The following is a 15,976-nucleotide window of genomic DNA, read 5'->3' as shown; positions in this document are numbered from 1 at the left end:
TTGCCTAGTTTGTGGAGTTGAACATGAGGACACGGTTCATGTTTTTTGTACTAAGCGTTTGTGGTGAGCCATGGCCTCTGAACGGGAATTGTTGGATGTTATAAAGATACAACTTGTAGGGGATGAGTGGTTCATCTAGCTAGTGTGCGAGCTTGACGAATCTATGCAAATTCGTTGCTGCTTCTATGAAGGATTTGGCATGTGATAAACTAATTGGTACATGAGAAGACTATCCTTCTAGTGACTGTATCTACCAGATTCCTTTCTAGTTATCTTGCATCTTTGCAATCCTTGGAGGCATGTTCATCATGTTGAGGTAAAACGGTAGCACACAATTGCTTCCCGCTCATGAGACCCACATGCAATAACACTATTGTCGATGTTTTCTCGCCATGGATTCCTTCGCTTTCCTAGTCACGTGAAACTGGATACCGATGGTTCCGTTCTTGACGGGAGAGCCAGCGCAGGGATGATACCCCAGGACCATGAGGGCTCCATCATATTCAGTTCATGTCGACAACTACACACATGCAATGACGTTCTTGAGGCTGAAATTTTGGCAATCATTTAAGGACTCTCTCGCACTACAATGGGGCAACCTTCCTGTTGAAGTTAAATCCGACTATTTGGAAGGGATGTCAATGATCAAGAGCATGGAGAGCAACAAATTAGAATTAGAATATTCCTTTTTTTGGTTTGTGAGATCAACGATAGTGTGGGAGAACATACTTTTTGTATTAATCAAATTCATCATAGGGGTAATTGTGCTAATCATTTCATGGTTACCTTCGGTAGGTTGCAAGGGCGGACGGCTGTTTGGCTTGGCTCCGGACCAGAGAAAGTCTTGAACATTGTAAGACGAGATTGTAATGCATAAACCTTGAGTAGTATAAGAATTATTTCACTAGAAAAGTTAAAGATGTGTATATGAGAACTTATGCTGAAGTCTGTGTACACCGATAAATTGACACATCGACATTTTTTAATTAGTTTGAGCACTTATGTCATGAGTGGCTATGAAGTGAGTGTCTCAACTAGCGGCTTGAAGCCATCAAAGATTAGATCACATCAAGACTTCATTGACATAGTTGCTCAAACAGTGGTTCGGATAGAAGACAAGGCCACCTCAAAGCCATTGTGACGCCCCCGATTTAATCGTACACTAATCATACACGCAAACGTGTACGATCAAGATCAGGGACTCACGGAAAGATATCACAACACAACTCTACAAATAAAATAAGTCATACAAGCATCATATTACAAGCCAGGGGCCTCGAGGGCTCGAATACAAGAGCTCGATCATAGACGAGTCAGCGGAAGCAACAATATCTGAGTACAGACATAAGTTAAACAAGTTTGCCTTAAGAAGGCTAGCACAAACTGGGATACAGATCGAAAGAGGCGCAGGCCTCCTGCCTGGAATCCTCCTAACTACTCCTGGTCGTCGTCAGCGGGCATCACGTAGTAGTAGGCACCTCCGGTGTAGTAGGGGTCGTCGTCGACGGTGGCGTCTGGCTCCTGGGCTCCAACATCTGGTTGCGACAACCAGAATGAAAGGGAAAAGGGGGAGAAAGCAACCGTGAGTACTCATCCAAAGTACTCGCAAGCAAGGAGCTACACTACATATGCATGGGTATCAAATGGAGTAAGGGTATCATATGTGGACTGAACTGCAGAAAGCCGGAATAAGAGGGGGATAGCTAGTCCTTTCGAAGACTACGCTTCTGGCAGCCTCCGCCTTGCAGTATGTAGAAGAGATTAGACTGAAGTCCTCCAAGTAGCACCGCATAGCATGATCCTAACCGATGATCCTCCCCTCATCGCCCTGTGAGAGAGCGAACACCGGTTATATCTGGCACTTGGAAGGGTGTGTTTTATTAAGTATCCAGTTCTAGTTGTCATAAGGTCAAGGTACAACTCCAAGTCGTCCTGTTACCGAAGATCACGGCTATTCGAATAGATTAACTTCCCTGCAGGGGTGCACCACATACCCCAACACGCTCGATCCCATTTGGCCGGACACACTTTCCTGGGTCATGCCCGGCCTCGGAAGATCAACACGTCGCAGCCCCACCTAGGCACAACAGAGAGGTCAGCACGCCGGTCTAAACCTAAGCGCACAGGGGTCTGGGCCCATCGCCCTTAGCACACCTGCACGTTGCGTGGGCGGCCGGAAGCAGACCTAGCCTAGTGGCGTTCCAGTCCAATCCAGCGCGCGCCGCTCCGTCGCTGACGTCAAGAAGGCTTCGGCTGATACCACGACGCCGGGATACCCATAACTACTCCCGCGTAGATGGTTAGTGCGTATAGACCAAATGGCCAAACTCAGATCAAATACCCAGATCTCGTTAAGCGTGTTAAGTATCCGCGAACGCCGACCAGGGCCAGGCCCACCTCTCTCCTAGGTGGTCGGAACCTGCCCTGTCGCTCCGCCTCAAAGATCCACACAGAGGGCCGTTGGGACAAAGGTCCTTTCAGCCCCAATCCGTGAATCACTCGCGGGTGCTCCATAAGCCGACCCGTCTTTAGTCACCACATGTATCCTGTAGAAAGTATGTAGTAATATACCCGTGATCACCTCCCGAGTGATCACGGCCCAGTAGTATAGCATGGCAGACGGACAAGAGTGTAGGGCCACTGATGGAACACTAGCATTCTATACTAAGCAGTAGGATAGCAGGTAATGGTAACAACAGTAGTAACAAGGACAGGCTATGCATCAGGATAGGAATAACGGAAAGCAGTAACATGCTACACTATTCTAATGCAAGCAGTAAAGAGGAGAGTAGGCGATATCTGGTGATCAAGGGGGGGGCTTGCCTGGTTGCTCTGGCAAGAGAGAGGGATCGTCAACTCCGTAGTCGTACTGGGTAGCAGCGGCGTCGGTCCCGGTGTCTAGCGAGAGAAGAGGGGGGAGAAACAATAAATATTTAAGCAAACAGATGCATAGCGATGCATGACATGACAAGTATCGGTGCTAGGGGTGCCCTATCGCGGTATGAGGTGATACCGGTGAAGGGGGGAAAACATCCGGGAAAGTATCCCCGGTGTTTCGCGTTTTCGGACAGATGAAACAGAGGGGGAAAGCTGCGTGTTCGCTATGCTAGGGATGCGTGGCGGATAAACGGGCTGCGTATTCAAATTCGTCTCGTCGTTCTGAGCAACTTTCATGTTGAAAATATTTTAATCCGAGTTACGGATTAAAAGATATGATTTTCTAAAGATTTTATTAATTTCTGAAATTTAATTAATTATTTAATTAATTCGAAAATGATTTAATGACATCAGCATGATGTCATGCTGACATCAGCAGTCAACAGGGTTGACTTAGTCAACCTGACATGTGGGTCCAGGGGGGGACCCACCTGTCATCCTCTAATTAGGTTAATTAGGGTTTAGGTTAATCTAATTACAGTTTAATTAAACTTAACTAGTTAATTAAATTAATTAAACCGGATTAATTAACTTAATTAATTTCTTAATTAATTAATTAATTAATAATTAATTTTATTAAATCATTTTTTTATTTCTATTAATTATATTTATTTTATTTTTATTTTAATTCCTCTTTTTCTTTTCTTTTTTTTTATAAAACGTTCTGGGGCCATGGGGCCCCCGTGTCAGTGGCCCAGGGGGCCTATCGGGCGCGGGTCCTCGCGGGCAGTGGGCGCCCGGGCGTGCACCCGTGGCCGCCCAGTGGGGCGTCGGCCACGGCGACGGATCGGAGCGGGGCGGCGCAGGCTGGAGGTGGGGGCGCGGCCGGGCCGGTGCGGGTGCGGCGGTGGCTGGGACCAGGGGGGAAGGGCGCGGCGGCCGCGGCAGGGGAGCCGCACGGGGAAGCGGGGAGGGGCCGGGGGCGGGACGGCCCGGCGCGGGCGACGGTGGCGCCGGAGCACGTCGAGCGGCGACGCTTCGGGTGGAGGACGCGGGCAGGTATGGGGCGCGGCCAGCGCGCGCAGCCGTGGCGGGGGTGCGCTCGGGCGCGGCAGCAGCGAGCAGAGGGCTAGCGGCGCGCAGGGGGAGGGCGTGGTGGTGAGCGCGTCAGGGGCGCGACAGTGGTGGCGTCCTACGGCGACGAGAGCGGAGGAGAAGGGGGAAATGGAGGAGGGGCTCACAGGGAGCCGTAGGGAACGGGCAGCGGGCTCGGCGAGGCTCTTAGGGGTCCGGCGACGGCGGGGCGATGCCGGGTGGCGTCGAGGCAGCGGGGATCCGCGACGGGGTCCGGGGGCGGGGGCGTGGTCGCCGTCGAGGGGGAGCGGGCTCGTCCCCTCGATCCGATCTGGATCGGGGAGGAGGGGGGAGAGCGACTGGGGGAGGGGGCGAGTGGGGGGGATCGTGGGGGTTTGGGTTTGGGTCGCGGGGGGATAAGGGGAAAGGGGGGTGGCCGGCTGGGCCTTTGCCCAGTTGGGCCGGTTGGTGGCCTGGCCGGCTGGGCCGTCTGGCCCAGTGGGGGGGGGTCCTTTTATTTTTTTATTTGTTTGTTCTCTGTTTTTGTATTTTCTTTTCTTTATTTATTTTCTTTTCTGTTTTAATTCATTTTAAGTATTTAGGTCTTTTATAAAGGCATGGATCCCATACCATAAATTCCTAGGCATTTATTTGCACACCCCGAACATTTTTATTTTAAATTTTGAAAAGTTTTTATCCTTTGATTGTTTTTGAATTTGAATTTGAATCAGTTTCAAACTAGCACGAGATTAGGAATAGTAAATCGAGGTGACGTGGCATCATTAGCAGAGGTTCACTGTAGCTTAATTACCCGGGCGTTACAGCCATCAAAGATAAGATCACATCAAGACTTCATTGACATAGTTGCTCAAACAATGGCTCGGATAGAAGACAAGGCCGCCTCAAAGCTCCCTTTCCCTCGGCATTATCCAAGGTCTGAGAGGACTCTCAACTCTATAGGAATTTGGGATGTAGCTTTGGTAGTTGTTCCATAGCCAAATATAACATTTCATACATTAAACAGCCTTGAGATGCAATTTTAAAGGTTTTATTTCATATAAATATATGGTAGCTGAAAACAGAAATCATGATTTATATGACAAATGTGGTCGTACTGTTGTATCTGATGAATCTCATTAATCTTTTCTATATACCGATTGAGAAGTTAGGCATCACTTTTTTTAACATGCTATGTATCGTGAAATGGGAGAGTAGTTTCTAATGAAACTTATGCAAAATCTCGCTTTTCCAAGCGGAACCTAAACAGGCAATCCTATTTATTCAGTATATACAGTACAGTGTATCCAACACAGGCTTGTGATGTAACTAATCTTTACTATCCATGTGTATGGAGTTTGTGGGGGTGGTGAGGTGTTCGTCGTCCATTCACCTCTTCCACCCCCAACTTCACAACCTCCGAACAAAAATTTAAGAACTTTAACAATAAATTCCCTGAGAATCTGAGAGGCCTATGCCAGCTTCCAAGCAGATGGATAGATCCATGCAAAAAATATACAGCAATAAAGATCAGATATATGATCCAGCATTTTTCAGACTGGCTATGCTTTGTCAGGCACTAAGCTAATTTAGCCCCATCGCTCAACTAAGATATTTAGCCGAGTTTAACCTCAATGTTGGGTTACGATTCGTCAGTCTGAATCTGAGTCCTCTATCTCCCACTGACGAGCATCTCTGGGTTCAGGATCCGCGCTGGATTCAGGTTGACCAAAGAGTGTCGTGCTAAGCTTCGGACGGCGACGTTTGTCGGTCTTGTCTTTAGGAGCTTCGTCCTGAAAGACATAATATACGGTCAGAATTCAGCCATTGCGTTCATATAATATACGGTCAGAATTCAGACATAATATATGGTCAAAATAATATACGCTTCCTGAACTATATATAATACACAGTTAACTCTGAGTCAAAGCTTAACATCAAGTGCCATTATGTTGATGTTTTATTGGAAGAATGAACAGCAAACCATGACAGTGTGGGTGATTGTATTGCTGGCCTCAGTATTTCCTTTCATGCTACAAGTCAGGGAAAATGATATTGCAGTTTACGACTATTGCTCGTGAATAGTTCATGCCAATGTCAGGGAAAATGATATTGTAGTTTACGACTATTGCTCATGAATGCTTCATGCAATACTATATTGTCATTTAGCTGTAATCAGCTTGAGCAACAAATGTGAAAGCTGAGCGGAGTGAATGCTTGTTTGGATCAGTAAAGAATGCAAGTGGATATTATTTGACTTGGTAAGTCAAACAAGTACTTACCTTTGGAGTCTTCTGAGCTGATTGGATATTCTTGAACCATATTGTTCCCCATGAAATGCATGCAAGCATCAGCAAAGCTGGACCAATCCTTGGGTCAGTTAAGTAATCTCTGAAACTGAAGCCACTGTTCTGAACCCTCTCTTTTAAACTTTTCCCTGCCGAGCGGATACCTTTGGTACCGCTTAACCATTCCTTATTTGTTTCTTCAGGTACAAGATCTGGTACCTTTGAAGTCTAGATACAGAAAATGGATGGCATAATGGATGAATAATTGTTCGACAAATATTGCACTTCAGACAAAATAATTTCTCCGAAAACATTATCATCTAATAGTTTAATGAAAAAAAATTATGTTTCTAAAAATGCTTGTGAATTACTTGGTACGAATAAATGTGCTCATTTGATCTTGGCTTAATTCTAATTGTTAGAAAAGTTTCTTTGTACATAAACCATCAGTGCAAGGCTATAGAAAGGATTGGGTATTGCACATTTGCAGGGAGCACTGATATGATGTAAAAGAACAAATATTATGCATTCTTATTTCATCAGGATGATTCTGACATGAGGCAAAGGCGCAAAGCTGACCGAGGCAGACTCAGCAGGAAGAAAACGACCACACATCATTTTTCTGCTGAAACATGCCCAGGGATCGACCTCACTGCTTGTTTGCTCATTCGAAGATCTTCCAAAAAATGTAAAACCTCTCCTCTAATGTGCTTAAAAGAGTTTCTGACCATGTAGCTACTTATTGCCATTCCTTCAACAACTTAGGTATAAGCATAAAAGTTACACCCTCTGTTCAAATTGAACTGCCAAAGTGTCTTATATTAATGAACAGAGGTACTCCTCCGATCCAAAATAACTGTCGTGGTTTTAGTTCGGAGGGAGTAGTAAATAGCAAGAATGTGATCGTAACACAATTTTTTCTGGTCCTTCTAATGCACAACCACCTTATACCTACAAAGTTTTAGCTTACTTGTTACCCATATGTTCTGAGCATCATTTAAAGCATGCTTTCATCATATTAAGGCAGCATGATTAGCACGCCACCATCCGCCAACAGAAACCATAGCGACGATTTACCATAGTTAGAGAAGATTGGTGGTGGAGTGGAAGACGATGGAACAACACGAACGAAGCAACACGGGCATAAATGGAAGAGAGAAGAAACATCACACGATGTCCGATTGCAAGGAGGAAGTAATCTGAAAGGGTGTGCTATAGACTTGTAGTCGCTAGAGAGTGGGCCGTGGTAGGTAGTCATTGTTTGACGCTGGTGAAAAACACATGTACACCATACTGAGAGATGCATTCACAAAACCAAAAAATCATGAATGGAGGAAGATGACAACACCTTGTACTCTTGCACGGAGAGGGTGGAGGAGACGTGCGGGGGAGAAACATATGGGTGGGTGCACAATGGTTGATGTAAAGAGAGGGAGCAGAAGAAATACTGTAGTAAGGGTGGGGAAGAGACATCCATAGCAACATATGGGGCACTTAGATAGTGCATTAAAGTTTGCACCCCAATGTAAAGGTACGTGTCTCCTGCGCCAAGTGAGTTTAGGCATCTTTGGTATTCTTGGTGTCAGGTCCACATTTAATTTTGTTCCATATAGGTTTTTTTATTTAAGCGGATATGTTATCTCTTCAGAAATACTCCCTCCGTAACTTAATATAAGACGTTTTTTGACACTGACATGCTAGAGAAAGTTCAAAAGGGAACATGCTTTAAGAGACTTACAAAGTAAGGAATTTCTCTAGTATCTCCATCTTTGATAATCTGAGAGACCCACTTGTTTATCTGCCAAAATAAGCAATTAAAAATGTATTTTAAGCTGCATGACTTGACCGCATATATATGTAAACTAATAAACCAGTGAATTACGCACCTCCAGAATTTCATCTGGGCCATTATACCTAGCCACTAGCTGGGAGGCATCAGGAGTGTCCTGTCCCTGGAGAGTCTCTATAAGATTATTCTTTTTGTCGGCTTTCAACGCCTCGTATGTTGCATTTCTTTGGAAACGGACAATGAATACTTCAGGCTTATCATTGTCATCTTCAAAGCCTCTAGGACCACAGGCTCCATTGTAATCAGTGGCAAGGTAGAAGGCACAAATTTTCTGTAAAAGGAGGTACTGTTATCCAAATTTACAAGCTTGTTTGATTGTTCAGAATTGAGAATGTCATGACTAAGCCATTTGCTGAAGCTAGGGCCTAAATTGTTCCAAATACTCTGATTCCAGTGATATACAGCATCATTCATTGCAGAATCATTGTAGAATTTCAAGAATATACACTTAAATGGACATTGTTCCACTTGGTGGAAAATACTCCTTTCAGGATTTGTAGCTAATAAGCACATGAAAGGATCGCTTAATTTCTAACAGAGATTAATCACAAACATAGGAGGGTATGTTGCATATGGTAAAAAACAAAAACAAAATATGGATGCACAGCGAGAGCACATTTCAGGGTTTTAATGAGGCATGCGCTACAAAATCATATTACTCGAGAGGCCCGCTTCAATCAGATCAAGTACTGTTCTGCAATACTAGAGGCTATGATTCTTATCTGTAAGCTGGTCATGTAGTAGTATAAGGTAATGTAATGGACCTGGAACCTGGATATGAGGTGGTGAGAGTACCCATGAAAGACATCTTTATCTGAACTGAAGCAGATAAATATGCCCATATCTCAACTAATTCAGGAAAGCAGAGCAATAGCTAGTGTGGCCTTCTGGGGCATGTCACCAAACGGCAAGTACAGCACCACAAGCTTAAAAAATGTATATTAAAAATAAAAAAGAATTTTGTGAAGCAGTCTACCTTCTGCAATTCTCCATCCAACCAAACAAAGGTCAGCCTGTCATCTTTTAAGGCAGTTGCAGCACTTGTTACCTCTACTAAATTTTCCAAATTCCCAGCAGTACTTCCACCAGCAGCACTGAGTAGTTGGTCCTGGGCCTTCCTCAAAATCTAAAGAAGTTTCAAGTTCCAAAACAATATAAGTTGGCAACTAATGAATGATGAAGTTGGTTCAGGAGGGATAACTTCACCAACTTGTTATTGCACCCAGCTTATAGAAACTTACTTGTCTCTTTTTACTTAATTCTACACCAGGGCGACCTGCAGCTATTACACAATACCATATCATCATTTCTTTCCCAGCGCGTGAATGACCTCTAGCATCACAACCAAGATCCAAAGATGTGTCACTTCTTAGCTGCTGGAGTTCTAATCAAGAAAAGAATTAAATGAGTATTACTGAAAAAGCACATAAGTTCTCTTAGTAAAAATGACAATCCAGTATACTGCTGATTCGCAGACAAATTTTAATAATACCTTGGTGCTTATGCTCCTCCATTATCTCTGTGAACTCGGACTTGCTAAAAGTTCCTGAATTGGAGGTAAAAAATCAGTTTGGTCCGATTTCACTGCATAAAATCAAAAGGATAAATAGGGGATAGAAGCTTGCCATGGTATACAACAGGTTTGGCACCTGGTCCCTTCAAGAAAACAAGTGCAGGAGCAGATTCCACTCCTAATCTGCTTGAGCAGAGACAAGAAAGTACTGATAAACATGATTTCTTAAAATTAAACACCGAAGTACTAATAGCTGTAGCCGATTCGACATGGAAATATGGTTTGCCATACTTAGCAAAAGATGTGTTTTGCTTCACTACAATGCAGTGCTCAATCACCGATCTGGAAATTACATTTTTTTACTGCTAGAAAGCTGCTACCTGCGATTTCAGCATGCAGTGTTCAGACAACCCTAACTATCTTTAGAAAAACAGTAAAATTTCTCAAGAATACAGGTCCTAGAATACACAACTATTTATGCCATGAAGTCAAGGTAGTTTCCGCATACACGTGGCTTAGCCCTTCACCTGGTCGACTCCAATGTAACCCATGCACGGCCAATTTCTTGGCCTAGTTAATCAAACCAATTTCATGCGACCAACTTCGTGCATGTGCCCTAGTTAATCAAGCCAATTTCTTAAACGCTCTTATATTAGTTTACGGAGGGAGTACATCATATTCCTTCTTCCAGACCAAACAAATATCGGCTAGTAGCCATATGGCTACGATAATCAATTTACTGAAACATGAAACTGCGGTGAGAAGGTCTAAAACTGCAGTTTGCATAGTTAGCTAGATATGGATGAGGTTTCACAATGCTTAAAAATATTCAAACAGCTTGTATCAACTGAAGAAAATTCCAACTTTACTTATCAAAGCATGCAGCATTCAGTAGAAACAATTATACCATTATATGAATACCAACTCAGGCACAAATAAGAAAGAACAACATATTGTACATAAAGAAGTAAAGAACGTACGAATTCCACCAGATCTGGGATTCCTCTTCTTTCCATAGGACAAATGCAAAGGATGCATAGCTGGAATACTCTTGGGCAGCTTGGCGAAGGAATGGAGCCGCACGCTCCCCAGTGCTTGAGAAAAAGATAGCCTTGACCTATGCCGCACATAAAAAAGATGGCATGACTAGATTATAGCTATGGACTTAGGATTGTATGCATGTGCTCCACATGCACATTGAAAAGGGTGCAAGTAATAAGTAAGGCAGATAGCACAGATGCACGGGCATATGTATGAAAACAAAAGCAGTAAATCTAGTTACCTTATGATGGCTACTCTTCCCAATGAACTGGGGTCCCTGAAATGATATAAGCTCTGCATTAAAGGCGCAGTCCCTCTCAGGTAAAAATCTATCTAATTAAAGTGCAATTCTAGAATAAAAACAGACAGCACAGCGAATTATGAACAACAGGAATCATACATAGAGTGTACTCGTTGGCTATTGTACTTGTGGTGCCATAGGTTAGGATAATGCGGCATATATAAATTAATGATGCCATAAGACTAGGACTTGCTGTTGCAAATAAACAAGTGAAGACGAAACTTAGTCCTGAATTCCACTAACTAGGAGGTCATACAACCTCAGCTCCAAACTAGTACCTAGATGTGAGCGTCGAGAACATTCACTTAACTAGCATAATGACAAACCTATCTCAGGAGCCAAGAAGGCAATTTCATATATACTAACACCCATTAGGTCTGTACTCCATTGCCTAACACAAACTGTTTGCATGTTGTACTACTGATTACTGTGATTTCATATGATTCCTTAGAACACCACATAAACACGAACAAAAAAAAAAGAGCCAGTCAAAAACCTTACCAGTGTCTCCTTTGAATAGTACAAGATCCGAGGTAAACCAACAATTGATGATGCTACCCAGTTGACAACAGAATCCACAGTTAGCTCACCTGGGTACCTGGGTACAGGAAATGGTTATATTGAGGTCATATCTTTGGAATCGATTGAAATGGACATGTCGTAAACCATTAACAGGAATAGACGAGTCACACTTTTATTATTTCTTTAACTGATACTCTGGAATCTGATTAGAACAGTCACCTCATATAACAGGATGGATTTCTGCAGTTAGCAGGATATGCAACAAGAGCTGGTATACCTGCATGGGTAGATAGATATATATAGGAGTAGTAAAGAACATTAAACAGGAAAAAGTCTTTTTTTCTTCTAAAAAATAATACAAAGAACATGTAATGTTCAAAATTCGAACTACTAAATATTACTTCCTCCATCCCATAATATAAGAGCGTTTTTTACACTAGTGTAGTGTCAAAAACGCTCTTATATTATGGGACGGAGGGAGTACTATCTAAAAGACTAAAATTCAGGGCAAAATTGTAGGAAGTATTTTTGTTGATGCTCACTAAGTTGAAAAAAGATCCCTCCATCCTTGGCACGAAATGATGAACCTACCAGTTGTCTTGAATACTCTTTGGTTTCCACATTATTCCCAATAGCAAAACAAGGTTGTCATATTAAATTCCCAGAAGACCGCTTTACCAACTGTGAACCTACTCATTTTGACACAAATCCAGAACTAAAAACACCTAAAATAAGCATTTCCATGTGCTGCACTTGCACTTGCACTGATAATAGCTAAAGTGCTTACTTATGTTCATCTTATGATTGAAAATGACATGCTATCTTTTTTGTAACTTTAATGGCATGTTATCTTGACTTACCATTGCGGAAAAATGGCTGTTGAGAGAACCTTTTTTCTGCAAAATACCCCGCCAGTGGCACATCACCAAGTTCTACCATAGCAGTGTTGGCCACGCCGTCCAGTCGAGTGTCTAGATCATGAAGCAAATATTTTGTCAGAGACAAGAATGAAAGGTGAGGTATATTTAATCCACAAAGAGAATTCTCTATAGAAACTTCAATTTTTTGCATTATAAGACAGAAGCTGTAGTTATATTGAGTTGTCAACAATAGCATAGTATTTGGGAGAATGGAAAATGCCATCAAGTCAGCTGCCAATAGATCCACAAAATTGCTGCTCAAAGATAATGGCTAAAACTTCAGTTTAAAATGCAATGCTAGAAAGTAGCAAACTCTCATTTCGGCAAAAATATTTCCATGGACAAATCTAGTTATAACTTGTGAGTGCAGAACATAAATTTCTATATATTTGTGAAGTGTCAATTTAAAAGAAGAAAATGAACAATGCTAGATCACAATTCTTACACCTCCATTTTTACCCATCATCCTTAAATATTACTAAATGCTATAAGAGGGATCGGACACAGAAAAACCAATGCAGCTCTGTTTCTCCACGGCTAATACTTTGACAATCACTGATCTTTTTATACAGTGTACAAATATGTTGTTAAAGAGTGCAATGCACAAAATGGCAAGCAAGTCAACATGGTAAACATACCAATTTGCTTCCAGTACTCAAAAAATTGAGCACAGCGAGGACTCCCCTTTGAATAAACCTGCACAGTAGGGAAAAAATACAGCTGGTGGTCAGGATTTCTTGTTTGCCAACTTCCAACAAAAAGATGTTCTCAAGAATCATGCAAATATGACGTACATAGAGCACTGAAAAGTTAAAATTGATGAAGTTACGGCCTTCTAACTTACCTGTATGAGCAACGGGTAATCTTCAGCAATGGCAGACATCAATGAGTCACGTGTGAGTACATTGAAGGCATGACCAGTCGAATCTATGGAACGGAAATGGTGTTATGTCCAAGACATCAAAAGGAAAACATCATTTCTTATCAGAATTAGATGGTTATAACTTACGAGATAAAGAATCTTTTAACAAAGGTAGATCTATTTTCAGGAAGTGCTCTTTTTGATATTGTTCTTTGACTCTCTCGAAGATATCCTACCATGATGAAAATTGCAAACTAAGGGTTAGATCAGAAAGGAAGAAAAGAAAAAGCCTTCCCGCGGAGACGCACGCAGAGAGGGAGGGGAGCAGGGAGATCACCGTATGATGATCCAGACCAAAAAGATCATAGTCCCGCTTCCAAACTGGATTTGTCAACAGCTCATACGCATAACGGATCTGTATAAAACACCACAGAACTATAAAGTTGTTTATGAAAGTCCATTAGTTGGAACTTTAAATAGAAACTACAGGGACCAAATAAGTAATGTACATGTTACTGAAACAAACGTAATGTACATAGAAAAACAAATAGTGGAAGTAATGTACACAGAAAAGCAAATAGTGGAATTGCAGTTTAAGGTGCTTCGGTGCACTGTGGAAAGCTAATTCAGCCCCCATGCATACAACACATGAAACTTTGTATGAAATATCTTCGTATTGCACATGGAAATTACAAAGGCTAGTAATTATGGATTCTGACTCTCACCTTTATAATATCAACAGTTGACCGGTCATTTGTTTCAGCAAGCCTAAAGTTGGCATCATGAAAAGGATCATTAATTTGTTGTAAATAATGAATTAAAAGTATGAAAACAAAACATGGCAAGAGGCAAGAAGCATAATGGTAACCAACAAAAAAAAATCCAATTTCAGGTATGGAATCATGTGCAGGGCCTCATCAGAGTTATATGTCACCTATGCTAAACTCCAAACTGTGACCTAAAAGTTGATATTCCATGTCACGAGCTCGATGCCAATACACACTCTACCCTACAGGCAAAACTTTGCAGCTAGTAATGGGCACAACCAGAATTACTCCTAAAAAACAATATCTTAGTAACAGAATGGAGCAGGGAATTAAAAGCCTAGTCAAGCACCGACAGTCAGCAGTCAGCACCATCAATACATGTTGACGTATAAATGTATTGCCTAGTCTCTTCCATCAGATCGGTCTTTTGGTTGCATTGGCTAGAGCATGCACTTCTACATGGTATCAGAGCCAAGAGGTATTGAGTTCAAGACCCAGCTGGCGCAATTAAATTGCAGCCCATTTTCGGTCCACGTTTAGGCCTGAGGGAGCCACACGTGAGGGGGATGTTGACGTATAAATGTATTGCCTAGTCTCTTCCATCAGATCGGTCTTTTGGTTGCATTGGCTAGAGCATGCACTTCTACAATACACACAAAAGATAAACTAGACTGTGTTTGCTACTAACAGAACTGTCAGATTTGTCACCGGAAACATCAATAAGTTACACCAACGCTACCAGATTGTTAAGCTCCAAACAGATGCCCAGCCCCACCAAGACCAGATCACGAGTCTACTGCCCAAACCAGAACTCATGGACTGCACTTGCGACTACAGTCAGACTCCATCCAGCAAAGCACACCACAGGGTTGGAAGTGAGAAATTATCAGTGAGGTCGGATCAATCGCGCTCACCACTCCTTGGAGAGCAGCTCGTATGCCTCGACCACCTTCTCCACCGGCGCAAACCTCTGGATTCCGAGCGCTGCAACCAAATCAACCAATCAATCCAACAAATCTCAGAACGCGTGCGAGAGCGCGAGGAGGGAGCGGGGAGCGGGGGAGCGGGCTCTCACCGTCGTAGTGGGAGGGCGGAAAGGATTTGGGCAGGACGAGGAGCTGGAAGAGGAAGCCGGCGGCGGCGAGGAGGATCGGCAGCCAGTAGCGGCGCAGCTCCTCCGGAATCGCCATTGGGGACAGCGCGGGCGGTAAAGGCGAGGTGGGATTATCAGGGGGGTTTGCACTTTTGCTCTTTGCGTGGCGACAAGGGCTTTGCTTTTTAATTTAATTATTATTATTAATTAATTAACAAATCTAAGTTATTCGATTAAACGGTTTAAAAAAAGGCTTTGCATGTATTTTTTTAAAATAAACAGTTGTAGTTTCTTTTTCCAAAAAGATTCCTCTATCTATGCTGATCGCTAAAAAACAAAATCGATAGTGTGGCACACATATATACAAATATTAAAGTGGCTAAGCTAGCCTCAACCTCAAGCGTTTCAAGTGAGTGATCTTTTTAATTGACACGTGTCTTTGGTTTTTCTATTGTTCATTCTTGATTTTGTGCTTTTTTTACCTGTGTAAGTGCTCTTTCTGTTAAGGTCTGGTCCACCGTCTTCATGTATCAAAATGACTAAGTTAGTCTCAACCTCAAGCGTTTCAAGTGTTAAGCGTAACTAATTTGTTTAATTGACACATGTCTTTGTTTTTTGGGTCCACTCTTGGTTTTACACTTTTTTTTACCTATGTTTAGTTTTCTTTCTATTAAGGTCCGGTCCATCGTCTTCGTGTATCAAAGTGGCTAAGCTAGCCTTGATCTCAAGCGTTTCAAGTGTTGAGCGTAACTGGTCTGTTTAATTGACACGTGTTTTTGGTTTTTCTATGGTCCATTCTTGGTTTTGTGCCTTTTTTACCTATGTTAGTGGTCTTTCTGTTAAGGTCCGGTCCACCGTCTTCGTGTATCAAA

At 42.6% G+C, this 15,976-nt stretch overlaps 1 protein-coding gene across 1 annotated transcript; it reads right to left on the bottom strand.

Annotated features, from left to right (window-relative positions):
- Positions 1-5,206: 5,206 nt before the first annotated feature.
- On the bottom strand, positions 5,207-15,260 carry LOC125536090. The gene is made up of 20 exons (XM_048699215.1): positions 15,087-15,260; positions 14,926-14,995; positions 13,970-14,012; positions 13,582-13,659; positions 13,392-13,476; positions 13,227-13,309; positions 13,021-13,078; positions 12,323-12,433; positions 11,682-11,739; positions 11,442-11,538; positions 10,881-10,916; positions 10,579-10,715; positions 9,711-9,781; positions 9,578-9,631; positions 9,327-9,469; positions 9,062-9,211; positions 8,123-8,356; positions 7,975-8,034; positions 6,231-6,464; positions 5,207-5,741 (listed from the first exon to the last, which is right to left on the bottom strand). The coding sequence occupies exons 1-20, from the start codon at positions 15,199-15,201 to the stop codon at positions 5,601-5,603; spliced, it is 2,058 nt and encodes a 685-aa protein (XP_048555172.1). The 5' UTR covers positions 15,202-15,260; the 3' UTR covers positions 5,207-5,600.
- Between the last annotated feature and the right edge of the window lie 716 nt (positions 15,261-15,976).

The sequence above is a fragment of the Triticum urartu genome, chromosome 2, assembly GCF_003073215.2.
Source record: "Triticum urartu cultivar G1812 chromosome 2, Tu2.1, whole genome shotgun sequence".
In the NCBI taxonomy this organism is placed as follows: Eukaryota; Viridiplantae; Streptophyta; class Magnoliopsida; order Poales; family Poaceae; genus Triticum; species Triticum urartu.
This window is presented reverse-complemented; position numbering and strand designations above follow the sequence as displayed.